The 12263-nt window shown below is 37.3% G+C and overlaps 1 protein-coding gene across 33 annotated transcripts in view; it reads left to right on the top strand.

The window, feature by feature from the left end:
* LOC106876393 (transcription factor 7-like 2) overlaps positions 1 to 12263 on the top strand; it is a 551963-nt gene that overhangs the window by 474537 nt on the left and 65163 nt on the right. For all 33 annotated transcript variants that reach the window (XM_089354184.1, XM_089354188.1, XM_089354194.1 and 30 more), the window contains one exon: positions 8681 to 8887. In XM_089354184.1, coding sequence (XP_089210310.1) covers positions 8681 to 8887 — 207 coding nt within the window. The remainder of the gene's footprint in view (positions 1 to 8680; positions 8888 to 12263) is intronic.

Below are 12263 nucleotides of genomic sequence, written 5' to 3'. Positions count from 1 at the left end.
TCTACCACGATTCTGTTTAGTATTCAAGAGGTCAGTGAGGCAACATTCTGTGTTTGTACAGAGCTGTGTGGTAAGAAGCTTGCTTCTCAGTCACGTGGCTCTGGGTTCAGTCTCGCTTTGTGACACCTGGGACAAGTGTCTTCTACTATTGCCTCCGGCCGACCAAAGCCTTGTGAGTGGATTTGATCAATGGTAACTGGGGGAAAAAAACCCATCATATATATGCATATGTATCCATCCATGTGTGTGTGCATGTCTGTGTTTGTTCCCCCCCCCCCCCACTACTGCGTGACAACTGATGTTGGTGTGTTTACATCCCTGTAACTTTGCAGCTCGGCAAAAGAGACCGAAAGAATAAGTACCAGGCTTTAAAAAAAAAAAAAAGGGCCTAGGTTCAGTTTGTTTGACTAAAACCCTTCAAGGGAGTGCTCCAGCATGGCTGCAGTCAAATGAATGAAACAAGCAAAAGATAAAAGATAATGGTGCATATGCAGTTTTGAACAAAAACATCAGCTGACCGTTAGCAATACTTACAATCATATATGTACACAAAAGCACACACACACACACACACACACACACACACAAGTGTGTGGCTTAGTAGTTAGGGGTATTTGACTTATAATTGTAATGTCATGAGTTCAATTCCCAGTGACATGTCCTTCAGCAAGACATTTCATTTCATGCTGCCACAGTCCACTCAGCTAGCAAAAATGAGTAGCACCTGTATTTCAAAAGGACCGCATTCTGTTTCGTGCTGAATCTCCCTGAGAACTGCATTAAGAGTACGTGTGTCTGTGGGGTACTCAGCCACTTGCATATTACTTTCATGAGCAAGCAGTTCTGTTGATCAGATCAGCTGGGACCCACGTCATTAAGGAGGGACAAAGGGCCACATCAGCTCTAAGTTGGCACTTATTTTCAGCTGAGTAGACTGGAATAATGTGAAGTGATGTGCCTTGCCCAAGGATAATATGTGCCGCCTAGTCCTGGAATTGAAACTATGACCTCATGACTGTGACTCCAACAGTTTGACCAATAGGCTACACACACACATGCATGCATGGTGGCTACCACGTTCCATTAACAAAGCATTGGGCAACCCAGGGCTATAATCCTTTCTGTTATAGGCACAAGGCCTGAAATTTGGGGGAGGGAGATAGTCGATTACATCGATCCCAGTGTTTCACTGGTACTTAATTTATCGACCCCGAAAGGATGAAAGGCAAAGTTGACCTCAGTGGAATTTGAACTCAGAATGTAGCAATGGGCAAAATACCGCTAAGCATTTTGTCCAGCATGCTAATGATTCAGCCAGCTTGCTGTCTTACTCAAGGCTATAAGATCAAAGATGGTACTGCCCAATAAAATCAAACCTGACACTCCTTTGTTGCAAAGTGAACTCATCTATGTTTGTGTCTGTGACTGAGCCTTTATTTTTATTGATCTCGGAAGCATCAACGGCAAGGTCAGTTTTGACAAGATTTGAACCTGAAACGTAAAGGGATGTAACTAAATACTCATTCAAGCCTCAAATACAAGATATTTTTTCACTCATTGTACTGTTTCAGCAGATCTACTGTTCTTAAAACCCAAATTAACAACACAGTTATTTTCCCTAAATCCTCCTAAATTTACGATTTATTTTAAATATTGAACACTGTCAAAAGGGGTTAAATTCATTTATGTGGTCTCTCTCTCTCTGTATATATATATCAGAAGCTGTTATCATTGTTTCATTGTTGTTACAAGGTTGAAACAAGAATAGACATTTCTTGAAAACAATATACAATTTCTTGCAGTCCAACTCCAAAAATGAATTCCACTTTCTACAAATGACTTTATCATTAGTATTGCTCTCTGTCTGTCTGTCACTCCCCCTCCCTATCTATCTGACTGTCTCTCTTTCTCTGCACACACACACACACACACACATAATATCTATATAATGTTTATGTATATTATAAACATATATGGTATATAATGTATATACATATTACACATGCATATATGTAAACACACACACACACATACACACACACACACACACACATGATATCTATATCACTCACTCGTCGTTGTTTCAAATTTCTTTTTTCTGGTAACTGTTTTTGTAAAGAATTTTACCTGTAGGAATAGTTTTACATTATGTGATTTCTAATGTCCTAAGGACTCTAACAACTAGAGGTTTATCCATTCTTACTTCACACAGACACACACACACACAAAGTGCATGCGTATATTCTTACTCTCTTTCTGCATCTACTAAAATATGTATAAAACATCTCTTTATTGTAAACTGCCACCTTTTAAGGCATAACTTGGGTTTTCTAAAGATATACTTGTAAATTTGTGTGTGTGTGTATGTGTGGGGGTTCCCTGTTGTTCTTGTTGTGAATAATGGTAAGAGAACGGAACTGAGATGCTCCTTAGAAATAACTGCAATGCTGCTTTCTTCAGCCTGCCTTTAAAAAAAAAAACAAAATAAAAAACAAAATAAAACCTATTACATATTCTAAAATGAATTTATGTATTGAATCTTCTTTCATTCACTTTAGACAAAATTAAATGAATCCTGCGGCACTTGCTAACTTTTACATGACAATACATGGTTTCTTGTTGTGTATGTGCCAAAAATGGGAGGGTTTTTTTTTTTTTCAAAAGAAAAAAAAAACACCCCATCCCTTAACTGTTTTTTTTTTTTTTTTCTTCCTTTCTTGGACAGCTCTGTTTCATTTTGTTCCTTTTCTGCATTTCTTGCCACTGCTCTTGTGTAGTGGAGGCAAAAATTCACTCATCTCTACTCTAATTTCATAGATTACGGTATTTACCATTTTACAAATTAATTATTTCATTCATTGTTCTATTCTTGTTCTCTCTTTCTCATATTCACCTTGCATCCTGAGGGGGTACACTCTTCACACACACACACACGCACTAGGTTACCATGCTGTTTCCATCTTCTAATTTCATTCATGAGGTAATAGTCAGCCTGGGCAAAAATGCAAAAAGAGGTGTACACATAAGACAACGAAGTCTTAGATGTAGGAAAGGAATGAATGGTCACATCTGCAGTGCTTCCTTTGGTCACAGGTCTTCCCAAGTCGGAGCTGACCTTGGATTAAACAGCAGCTACTTGGCACTTATATTTCAGATGGCAAGTGTCCTCTGTTCACAGTAAATGCCCAAACCAGTACATAGTTATCTCTCCTGCGCATAGCAACCAATACTACTAAAGACTGATGTCTGTCTGTCTGAATCTTTCTCTCTCAACCCCCTTCTAAAATGATGTTTAATTTCAATTACCCAGTGATTCATACTCAGTCAGTTCATTTCTCTACTCTTCTGCTGAGGTCTTTGTTGCAATCATTGTTTTGTTGTTGTGCGACATCACACTTGCATTCTTCACATCTTGTGTAATATAATTTTTTGTACATAAGAAAAAAAAAAAAACAACAGCAAAAAGAAAAACCATTGACTACAAAGACAACAATTCTGTGAACTTCTTTCATTAACACACAAATCATGCTTTCATTGGAACTTACCACTAATTATATTATATATGGAGCAACACTTACCTACTTTATCCAGCAAGTCCTCTAAATACTCCATGGCTTTCAAATCTAATCCACTCCCTGCTGACAGACAACTACAACAACTGCAAATCTAACTGCATTTTTATCTATTTTGTATATCTAGTAAATTGGGATAATCACTCAGCTGTGAACTGGTTGGGTCATTAAGAGTGTTGGGTAGAACGCTTTGTCTGTGTTCTGAGTTCAAATCACTCCAAGGTGAACTTGTTTTACAACCTTTTTTGTGGTCTATAAAAAAAAAATGACCAATTACAGGGTGATGGATTAGAGGGTTGGGTACGATTCCTTGTAGTAGCTCTTCCAGCCAGTTGTTTTGTGTTCTGACAGCAACTCCTGCAGTGACGCTGTCGCTAAGGTGTATCAGCCCATGTTGGCAGTCTTTTTCTTGGAATAAGTGTCAGTCACGTAGTGAGACAGGAGACTTGCATGTATAGGTAACTAACTGCCAGTCTTTCTCATAGAATCTTGCCCAAACTTGCACATACTTGTGCAGACACATGGCCAGCCTGACTGGTGGAAGGCTCTTTTCCTTCACCTCCCAATATTTATGTTGATTATACAGAATTAGGTTTAAACAGTTCCCTTTATATTAAGGTCATTCCCTAGGAGCTACATGGCTTTTGTATTTTTCATTATACTTAAGTAATCACCATGTTAACTTTGAAGGGTTTTTTTTTTGTCATTCTTCGTTATTACTGTATAACTTGAAACGTTTTCCATTTTTCTTTAACAGACTCTATAACCCTTTAGCATTCAGATTATTCTGTTAAATGTAATACTTTTTCATTCAAATTGTTTTTTTTTTTTTATTAATGAAGCTATTTTATAGCTTCAAAATTTTTCACGATGTGATTGTATATTTTATAATGGCATTGAAGGGTAGGTGTGATAGACTGGATCTGGCTGGTTACAACATAAAAAAAGGTAGCATATCTGGGCTGCATATGGCCAATTTAAATGCTAAAGGTTAATATGAACCAGATCATCAGTTTGCAAAAAATATATAAACGTGTTTGTGTTTGTCCCCCCAACATCGCTTGACAACCGATGCTGGTGTGTTTACGTCCCCGTAACTTAGCGGTTCGGCAAAATGAGACCGATAGAATAAGTACTAGGCTTACAAAGAATAAATTCCTGGGGTCGATTTGCTCGACTAAAGGCAGTGCTCCAGCATGGCCGCAGTCAAATGACTGAAACAAGTAAAAGGGTGAAAGAGTACGTGCAACCATATGTGATTATTTCGGGGGGGGGGGTGACGAGAAAATAGTTGCAGATAGCTCTGGTGGACACCAACTTGTATGTACATTGTACAGTGAACTATTTCTTCATTGAATCCATTGCTTGTCCTGGCTGGGCCTTTAGCACCAGTCCGTATTAATTCTTGTCTCACAAGTCATTCGACCACATCTGGTCTGTTCATTGCTTGCTGTATCGCATCTCTACAGCAGAGTGGAGCTGTTTGTTTTCAGAAACTATCCCCCCCCCCCCGCTCGCTCTCTTGCAGAGAGAGAAAGAGAAAGAGTGAGGTTGGGGTTGGATCTGCTGTTCCAATTCTTGCAACCCATCCAGCCTGGCTTTATCTTGCACTTACAATCTAAAATTCACCAGCCATTAATCTAATGTGTGTTGGAAGGGAGAGCAGCATTCACTCAACATGGGGTAGCTTGTTTATCTCTTCCTGGTTAGGACAAAGATGTCACTTGTAATCTTAATACCTCCTTGGGTCATTATAGCCACTCTCTTATCATGGATGTCAAAATGCTTTATGAACACCTAAACTTTTTGTTTTCTTTTCCTTGTTGGTTTTTTTCTTTTTGTCTTTTCCATTTAATTCTCTTAGCATTTACCATTATCATCATCATCATCATCATCCATTCATTCATTCGTTCATTTTGTATTCACTGAGAAGAGAAATTTATTCGTCTTTTTATAAATTAGAATATTTACCATGGTTCTTTTGAAACTAAACCCTGATACTAGTCAAAATGTGCTAGAATATTGTATATTAATACCATTTTTTTTTTCTCTTTCTTTCTCTTCATTTCGGAAAGATAAGTTGTTATTATTTCATATCAGACATTAACTGGTGATGGTAGCGGTGGAGGAGGGGGAGGAGGGGAGAGCTTGTTAATTCCCCCCACCCCCACCCCCTCTCATCTTTTGATCATTTCATACATAGTTAAGGGTTCGGTACCTTACCATATAATAATACTTGCATTGTAAGAAAAGATTTTTCAAGGAGTCCCTCTTCCCCCCCCCCCTTCCCCCCTCTCTCTCTTCTCCCACCCACCCTCCATACACCCACACTTCCACCCCGTTCATTGTACAGTGTTGGCAACCAAACAGCCAGAAAGCAGATAAGTCAATATTGAAGATCTGGCTAGATTTTGATTGAAACCTTCTTATCAATAAGTTTCTTCCCAGCGTTGTTATTTCCTTGCTGCAGTTATAAACATAAATTATGTTTTATATGACACTTCCAACATCTGATAGAAGTTTGTTATTTTTTTTTTATATATATATATTTGTCCTTTTTTTATTTCTTTTTTTTTCCGTTTTTCTTTTTTTTTTCGTTTTTCTTTCTTTTTTTTCTGTAAGGGTGTTGGGACACTATATTTATCTGTAACCAGATATGTATGGTTAATGGGGTGGGTAAGAGATATAGATAGATAGATAGAGAGAGAGAGAGGAGGGGAGGAAGGATTGTCTTATTTGATTTATCAGCTCCCCTACCATCACCATTACCACTATCACCATTTTATTTAAGTAATACCAACCACTCTGCTCTTCCTTCCATTTTACTCTCTCTCTCTCTCTCTCTCTCTCTCTTTCACTTTCTTTCACTTTCTTCCTTTGTTTCTCTATTCTGTAATCCTCCCTTCCCCCTCCCCCCCCCCCGTCTCCAACCTTCAGAAAGAATATTGAGTAAAATAAACAAACAAATGAATGCTGGAGTATATTGGCTGTGAAGAGTCTTTTGTTGGCTGAGGCAGTGTTAGTGAGCTTGATATGATGGAATACTTGTGGGAAAGTGGCACTGAACTGGCCATGACTCATTTGTTTTGTCATCAGACATCATAGCAGAGAGAAGTGTGATGACAGTTAAAACTGTAAAAACTGCAGTGTTTGTCTCCGTGTTCTGCTAATATTCTTCCCTTCCTCTGACAGTCCACCACACAACCAAAATATATGACAATGCAATAGATATGGGAGGATGTAGCTCAAAGCTGAGAGGTTTTGCTTTCCGTTCTTCGTTTTAAAAAAAAAAAAAAAGTTCTTCATTAAAATTTCAATGTTAAACAAAAAAAAAAAAAATTAAGATTTTAATATTTTGTTGGAGAAATATTTGTCTTCATGACCACCTCCCCCACTCCACTTCATCCAGCTCTATTCTTTCACGTTCTTCATTTTTTTTTTTAATATTATCTTTAACAATTGGCATCACTATATTGTCCTAAATTTTTTGGAGTTATTGTTAACTGTTATTATTATTATTATTACTATTATTATTATTATTATTATTATTACTATTATTATTATTATTATTATTATTATTATTATTATTAAGGCAGTGAGCTGGTGGAATCCTTAGCAGCATTTCATCTGTTCTGATGTTCTGAGTTCAAATTCTGCTGAGAATGACTTTGCATTTCACCCTCTCAGGGGCAAATAAAATAAGTACCAGTTGATCATTAGGGTTGATGTAATTGACTTACCCTCACCCTTGAAATTACTAGCCTTGTACCAAAATTTGAAACCATTATTATTATTATTGAGTGAGAGAGCAGTGCATGCCATCAAAGTGACACTGGGGTAAAATATACAAAGCCCAGTATATCCATCATGACTACCGTCTGATAAGGGTACACCAGGCACATGCATCACAACCATATGTGCGCGACATGGTGATCTCATATCAAGATAAACAGCGCATGACCTCGCAGGTGGGGCCCAGTTAGAATTTTGTTCAGGTCGAGTAGCCCATCCTGTTCAAAAGGTCCTCGAATAAGGGTTGTTTAAGGATGTTGAGCAAAACACCCATGTTTCCAAAGGTGAATTATTCAAACCCCAATGAATTCCTCTCAACACATGGCTATAATGCTCCCCCACTACTTCTGCTTATGATCAGAGATGCACATCTCATCAGTCACCAAGGGACATGCTCAACTGGTTAAGGTTAATCAACTAACAAATAAATCTGTTGTATTGAGTAGAATATTTGCTGTAGCCCATCTTTTATACCAAGACTAAACAATGTACATGATAACACTTTCAATCAGTTAAGATAGGAAGCCATGAAAGCCACTGCCTGATACTGCATCAGAACATGGTGAATTATCCAAACCCTAAAGAATTCCTCTCAGCCCATGGCTGTGATGCTTTCCCACTACTACTATTATTATCATTATTATTTTTATTTAAGGCAGTGAGCTGGCAGAATCGTTAGTATGCTGGGTAAAATGCTTAGTGGTATGTCGTCTGCCACTACGTTCTGAATTCAAATCCCACCGAGGTCGACTTTGCCTTTCATCCTTTCGTGGTCGAGAAATTAAGTATCAGTGAAACACTGGGGGTTGATGTAATTGATTAGTCCCCTCCCCACAAATTTGAAGCCTTGCGCTTCCAGTAGAAAGTATTATTACTATTAGGGCAATGAGCTGGTAGAATCATTAGCATGCCGGGCAAAATGATTAGTGGCGTTTCGTTCATCTTCACATTCTGAAGTCAAATTCCGCCAAGGTCGATGAAATAAGTATAGTTACACACTTTCCACTGGAAGCGCAAGGCTTCAAATTTATGGGGAGGGGACTAGTCGTTTACATCAACCACCCAGTGTTTCGCTGATACTTAATTTATCGACCACGAAAGGATGGTGATTTAGAATACACTAAATTACCATCCTTTACTTTCTCCAATAAATGCCTAAATATTATTTTGCATTATTTCATGCTTTACCAAAAATTCAATAAACACTTCCATTCGCCTCTGTTTTATTACTAACACATTTATAATAAACTATATTACTGACACATTTGCTGTTGTGTATCATTATTCTCTCTATGTGTTAATGATTATAATTGCAGGCAAAGACCTCCAGGTTATCCTATATCCTCAGGTGCCTTTTCTGGGCCTTATCCACCGTCATTAATCAACACATCCCCGTTAACACGATTTGGTCCACCCAGTCTTTTACCACCTCCAGGCTTACCGCATCCAGGAATACCCCATCCAGCAATTGTCACTGCAGGACCAAAACAGGAAGTGATGTCACATAGTCAAGATAATCATCGGTAATTAACAACTTATTGCTTTGTTTTTGTTTCTATTATCAATACTTGCCATTATAGGAGGGATAGTGGTGGTGATGGTGGTGGTGGTGGTGGTAGTAGTGTTAATAGCAGGTGTTGTTGTGTTGGCAGAAACGACAGTACCGTATCTGTCTGTCATTTTTATATATTTATTTCTCGTGTTTTCATCCAAAATGGAGATGATCATGTGATTGACTTGAAAAGTTAAGATATTAAAATATTTTTCTTAACATGAAACTAATAGTAACCTTAATACACAAAATTTATCCAATGCGGTGTTGAACACTCATTCTCATTGTTCGACATTTACGAATACACACACACACACACCGTATTTTTCAACACACAAGCCAACTAGTGTATAGCATAAACAGTCAAATGTTGTCACTCTCTTTCCAAATCCTGCTGCATTTAATGTAGAACTTTTGGGCTGAAATATTCAACTTGTATACCAGAAGATACGATATATATGTGTGTGATGCAGTAATTACTGACTACTGATTATCTTCTGATGTCGAATTCTGCCGGGAGTTGATTTTTTTTTTTTTTCTGCCTTTCATCCGACTGAAATTGGCAAACCTGTCCCAGTATTGTCAATGTTGTCCAGTAGTTAGGTGAAGTGGAGGTTTTACTGAATCCCCGACACCTTCACACAAAATCTGCAAAAGAAATATCTGACGGGAAAACGACACATGCTTTTGTTCGTTAAGAGGATCCTGGATCTGTGAGGTTTCTTAATTGGCCTTAATTAGGGAAGGTTTACCCTTTATTGGGGGGATTGCATCTATCATCACTGTATGCTTTTATATAAGTGTGTGTGTGTGTGTATGTATATATATATATATATATATATATATATATATATATCTCGTTCATTTTGTTTTGTCTTTTTAAAATGTTGTCCGATTTCTGTAAGCACTCTCTCTATAATAATGTCCCCTTCTTCCGACTCCCCTGTGGCAAACATTATTATTATTATTATCATCATTATTCCGCCGAGGTCAACTTTGCTTTTCATCCTTTCAGGGTCGATAAATTAAGTACCAGGCAAGTACTGGGGTCGATGCGATCCACTTACCCTCTCCACACAAATTTTAGGCCTAGGGAGCGAGCTGGCAGGAACGTTAAGTACGCCGGGCAAAATGCTTAGCGGCATTTCGTCTGTTTTTACATTCCGAGTTCAAATTCCGCTGAGGTCAACTTTGCCTTTCATCCATTCAGGGGTCGATAAATTAAATACCAGTTGCGTACTAGAGTCAATCTAATCGACTGCTCCCCTTCCCCAAAATTTCGGGCCTTGTACCTAGAGTAGAAAAAATTATTATTATTATTATTATTATTATTATTAGACAGATTCGTTAGCTTGGCAGCATGTCCTCCGTCTTTACGTTCTGAGTTCAAATGCTGCCGAGGTCAGCTTCGCCTTTGATCCCTTACATGGTCGATAAAACAAGCACCAGTTAAGTATTGTTGTTGGCCTAATCGACTAGCTCTATTCATCATCATTATCATCCATATTATCATCTTAGAGCAGTAGCGGGGCAAAAATCACTAGAATAACGAGCTTAGTGTTTTCGTTTGTTTAGTTCTGTTTCTTTATAACATTCTGAGGAGTACAGATGCCACAAACGTCGGTTTTTTGCATTTTTGTCTTCGAGAGTCGATGAAGTATGTACTTGCATCATTTTAATCGACTACAGACATCTTTTCACCAAAGGTATAGCCTCGTACCAAATTTACAAATTATCATTATTATTATTATTATTATTATTATTACCTTAAAAGCACATTCTTTTGAAGAAATACGGGAAAGAAAATATCAACGTAACTTAAAATAGTTATTGACTTTAGGAGCACCATACGAAGGGCAATAACTCACAATCGAGTAACGATAGTAATCTCCCTTGGTTAAAATTTTTTTAATTTTATTTCTGAGCAGATTATTTTGTTTTTTATTTTTATTTTTATTAAAAAAAAAAAAAGAAATTACATCAGCTTTCTCTGGAAGATCTTCCTTATGAAATAAATGTCCCATGATTTAACCATAAGTTCTGCCCTTGAAATATCGCCATTTCACTGTTAATTATTCAGGTTATGAAACTGTTTTCGGAACATATATATACTCGGTTTCCCCCGTCTCAATAATTACGTTTTCTGCCCAATTTTTCAATTAATCCTATGCGGTACATATTCATCGTGTGTGTGTGTGGTTTTGTTGTCAAAACTTAAGTGTTTCTGGTGACACTAAGGGGGAAAATAATTCGTACAACGTTCACAAAGAATTCTTCATGTTTACACCAAATACTACACGACTCCATGCTTCCCCACTCCACTCCTAATTATTACTAAAATGTTGTTTTGCACGTTTATTTTGATTGAAAAATTTAAATTGCTAAAAAAAAATTTTTTAAAATTTTTTTTTATGTAAATTCCGTTTTTTTTTTGTTTTGTTTTTTTTTGAAAATTTTCATAGTAATACAAATTAAGCTCTCCATTACCTAACGTATTATTATGCACTCACATTGACCCATAAGGTCCCCAAAAAATTTTGAAAATTTTATGAGCACTACCCCCTCCCGATGGTGGGGGTGGGGCTAAAATTTACTGCTACTCTCTCTCCCCCTTCTCTCTCTCTCTCTCTCTCTCACACACACACACACTTTAAAAAATAATATGAAATCAAAAACTGACAGATGTATGCTAATTGGAGTAAACTAACGATATACAAGTTCATGTTTGTTCATAGACTTTTTTTTAGCAAATAATATTGCTTTGAGAAATTAGCAAAACATCCAATATGCCCATTCTTGTTGATTATACAATGTATTTAGTTTTTGTAATGAAAACACATTGACTAGGAACACTCCCCCCCCCCCCCCCCCCCCCCCCGATATTTTTCAATGATCATAAATATCTTTATTCCACTGAATTCCTGGTAATTCACTCCTTGATTATCATTGAGCCCCCCCCCCCTCTCCCTCTTCATTTATCATGTCTTTTTCTCTTATATATTCACACACATACACTCACTCTGTTCAAGTTAAGTCCTTGGTGTTATGAGGTGACAGAAAAGTGTGCGAGATTTGCATTATTTATTTTGAATTTTAGAAATATAACAACATTTTGTTTTTACTATAATTTCTGCACTTTCATTGACGTAAATAAAAAAAAAAGAAAGATATACTGTGTGGTTTGCTGTAAATAAACAAAATATGGGTGAGGCCCACTGCAGTGCTTAGCTATAAAGAAGGGAGGTCTCTAATGCTGTTAAGATGGCCTTGAATGTTAGTGATTAAAAATGACATCCACTATGTAGGACAGTAAAGACGGTGAGTTGGTGGTGGTGTTATGAGTGTTG

The sequence above is a fragment of the Octopus bimaculoides genome, chromosome 6, assembly GCF_046866305.1.
Source record: "Octopus bimaculoides isolate indiv1 chromosome 6, ASM4686630v1, whole genome shotgun sequence".
Lineage (NCBI taxonomy): Eukaryota > Metazoa > Mollusca > Cephalopoda > Octopoda > Octopodidae > Octopus > Octopus bimaculoides.
Note: the sequence above shows the minus strand (reverse complement) of the source record. Positions and strands in the feature narration are given on the sequence as shown.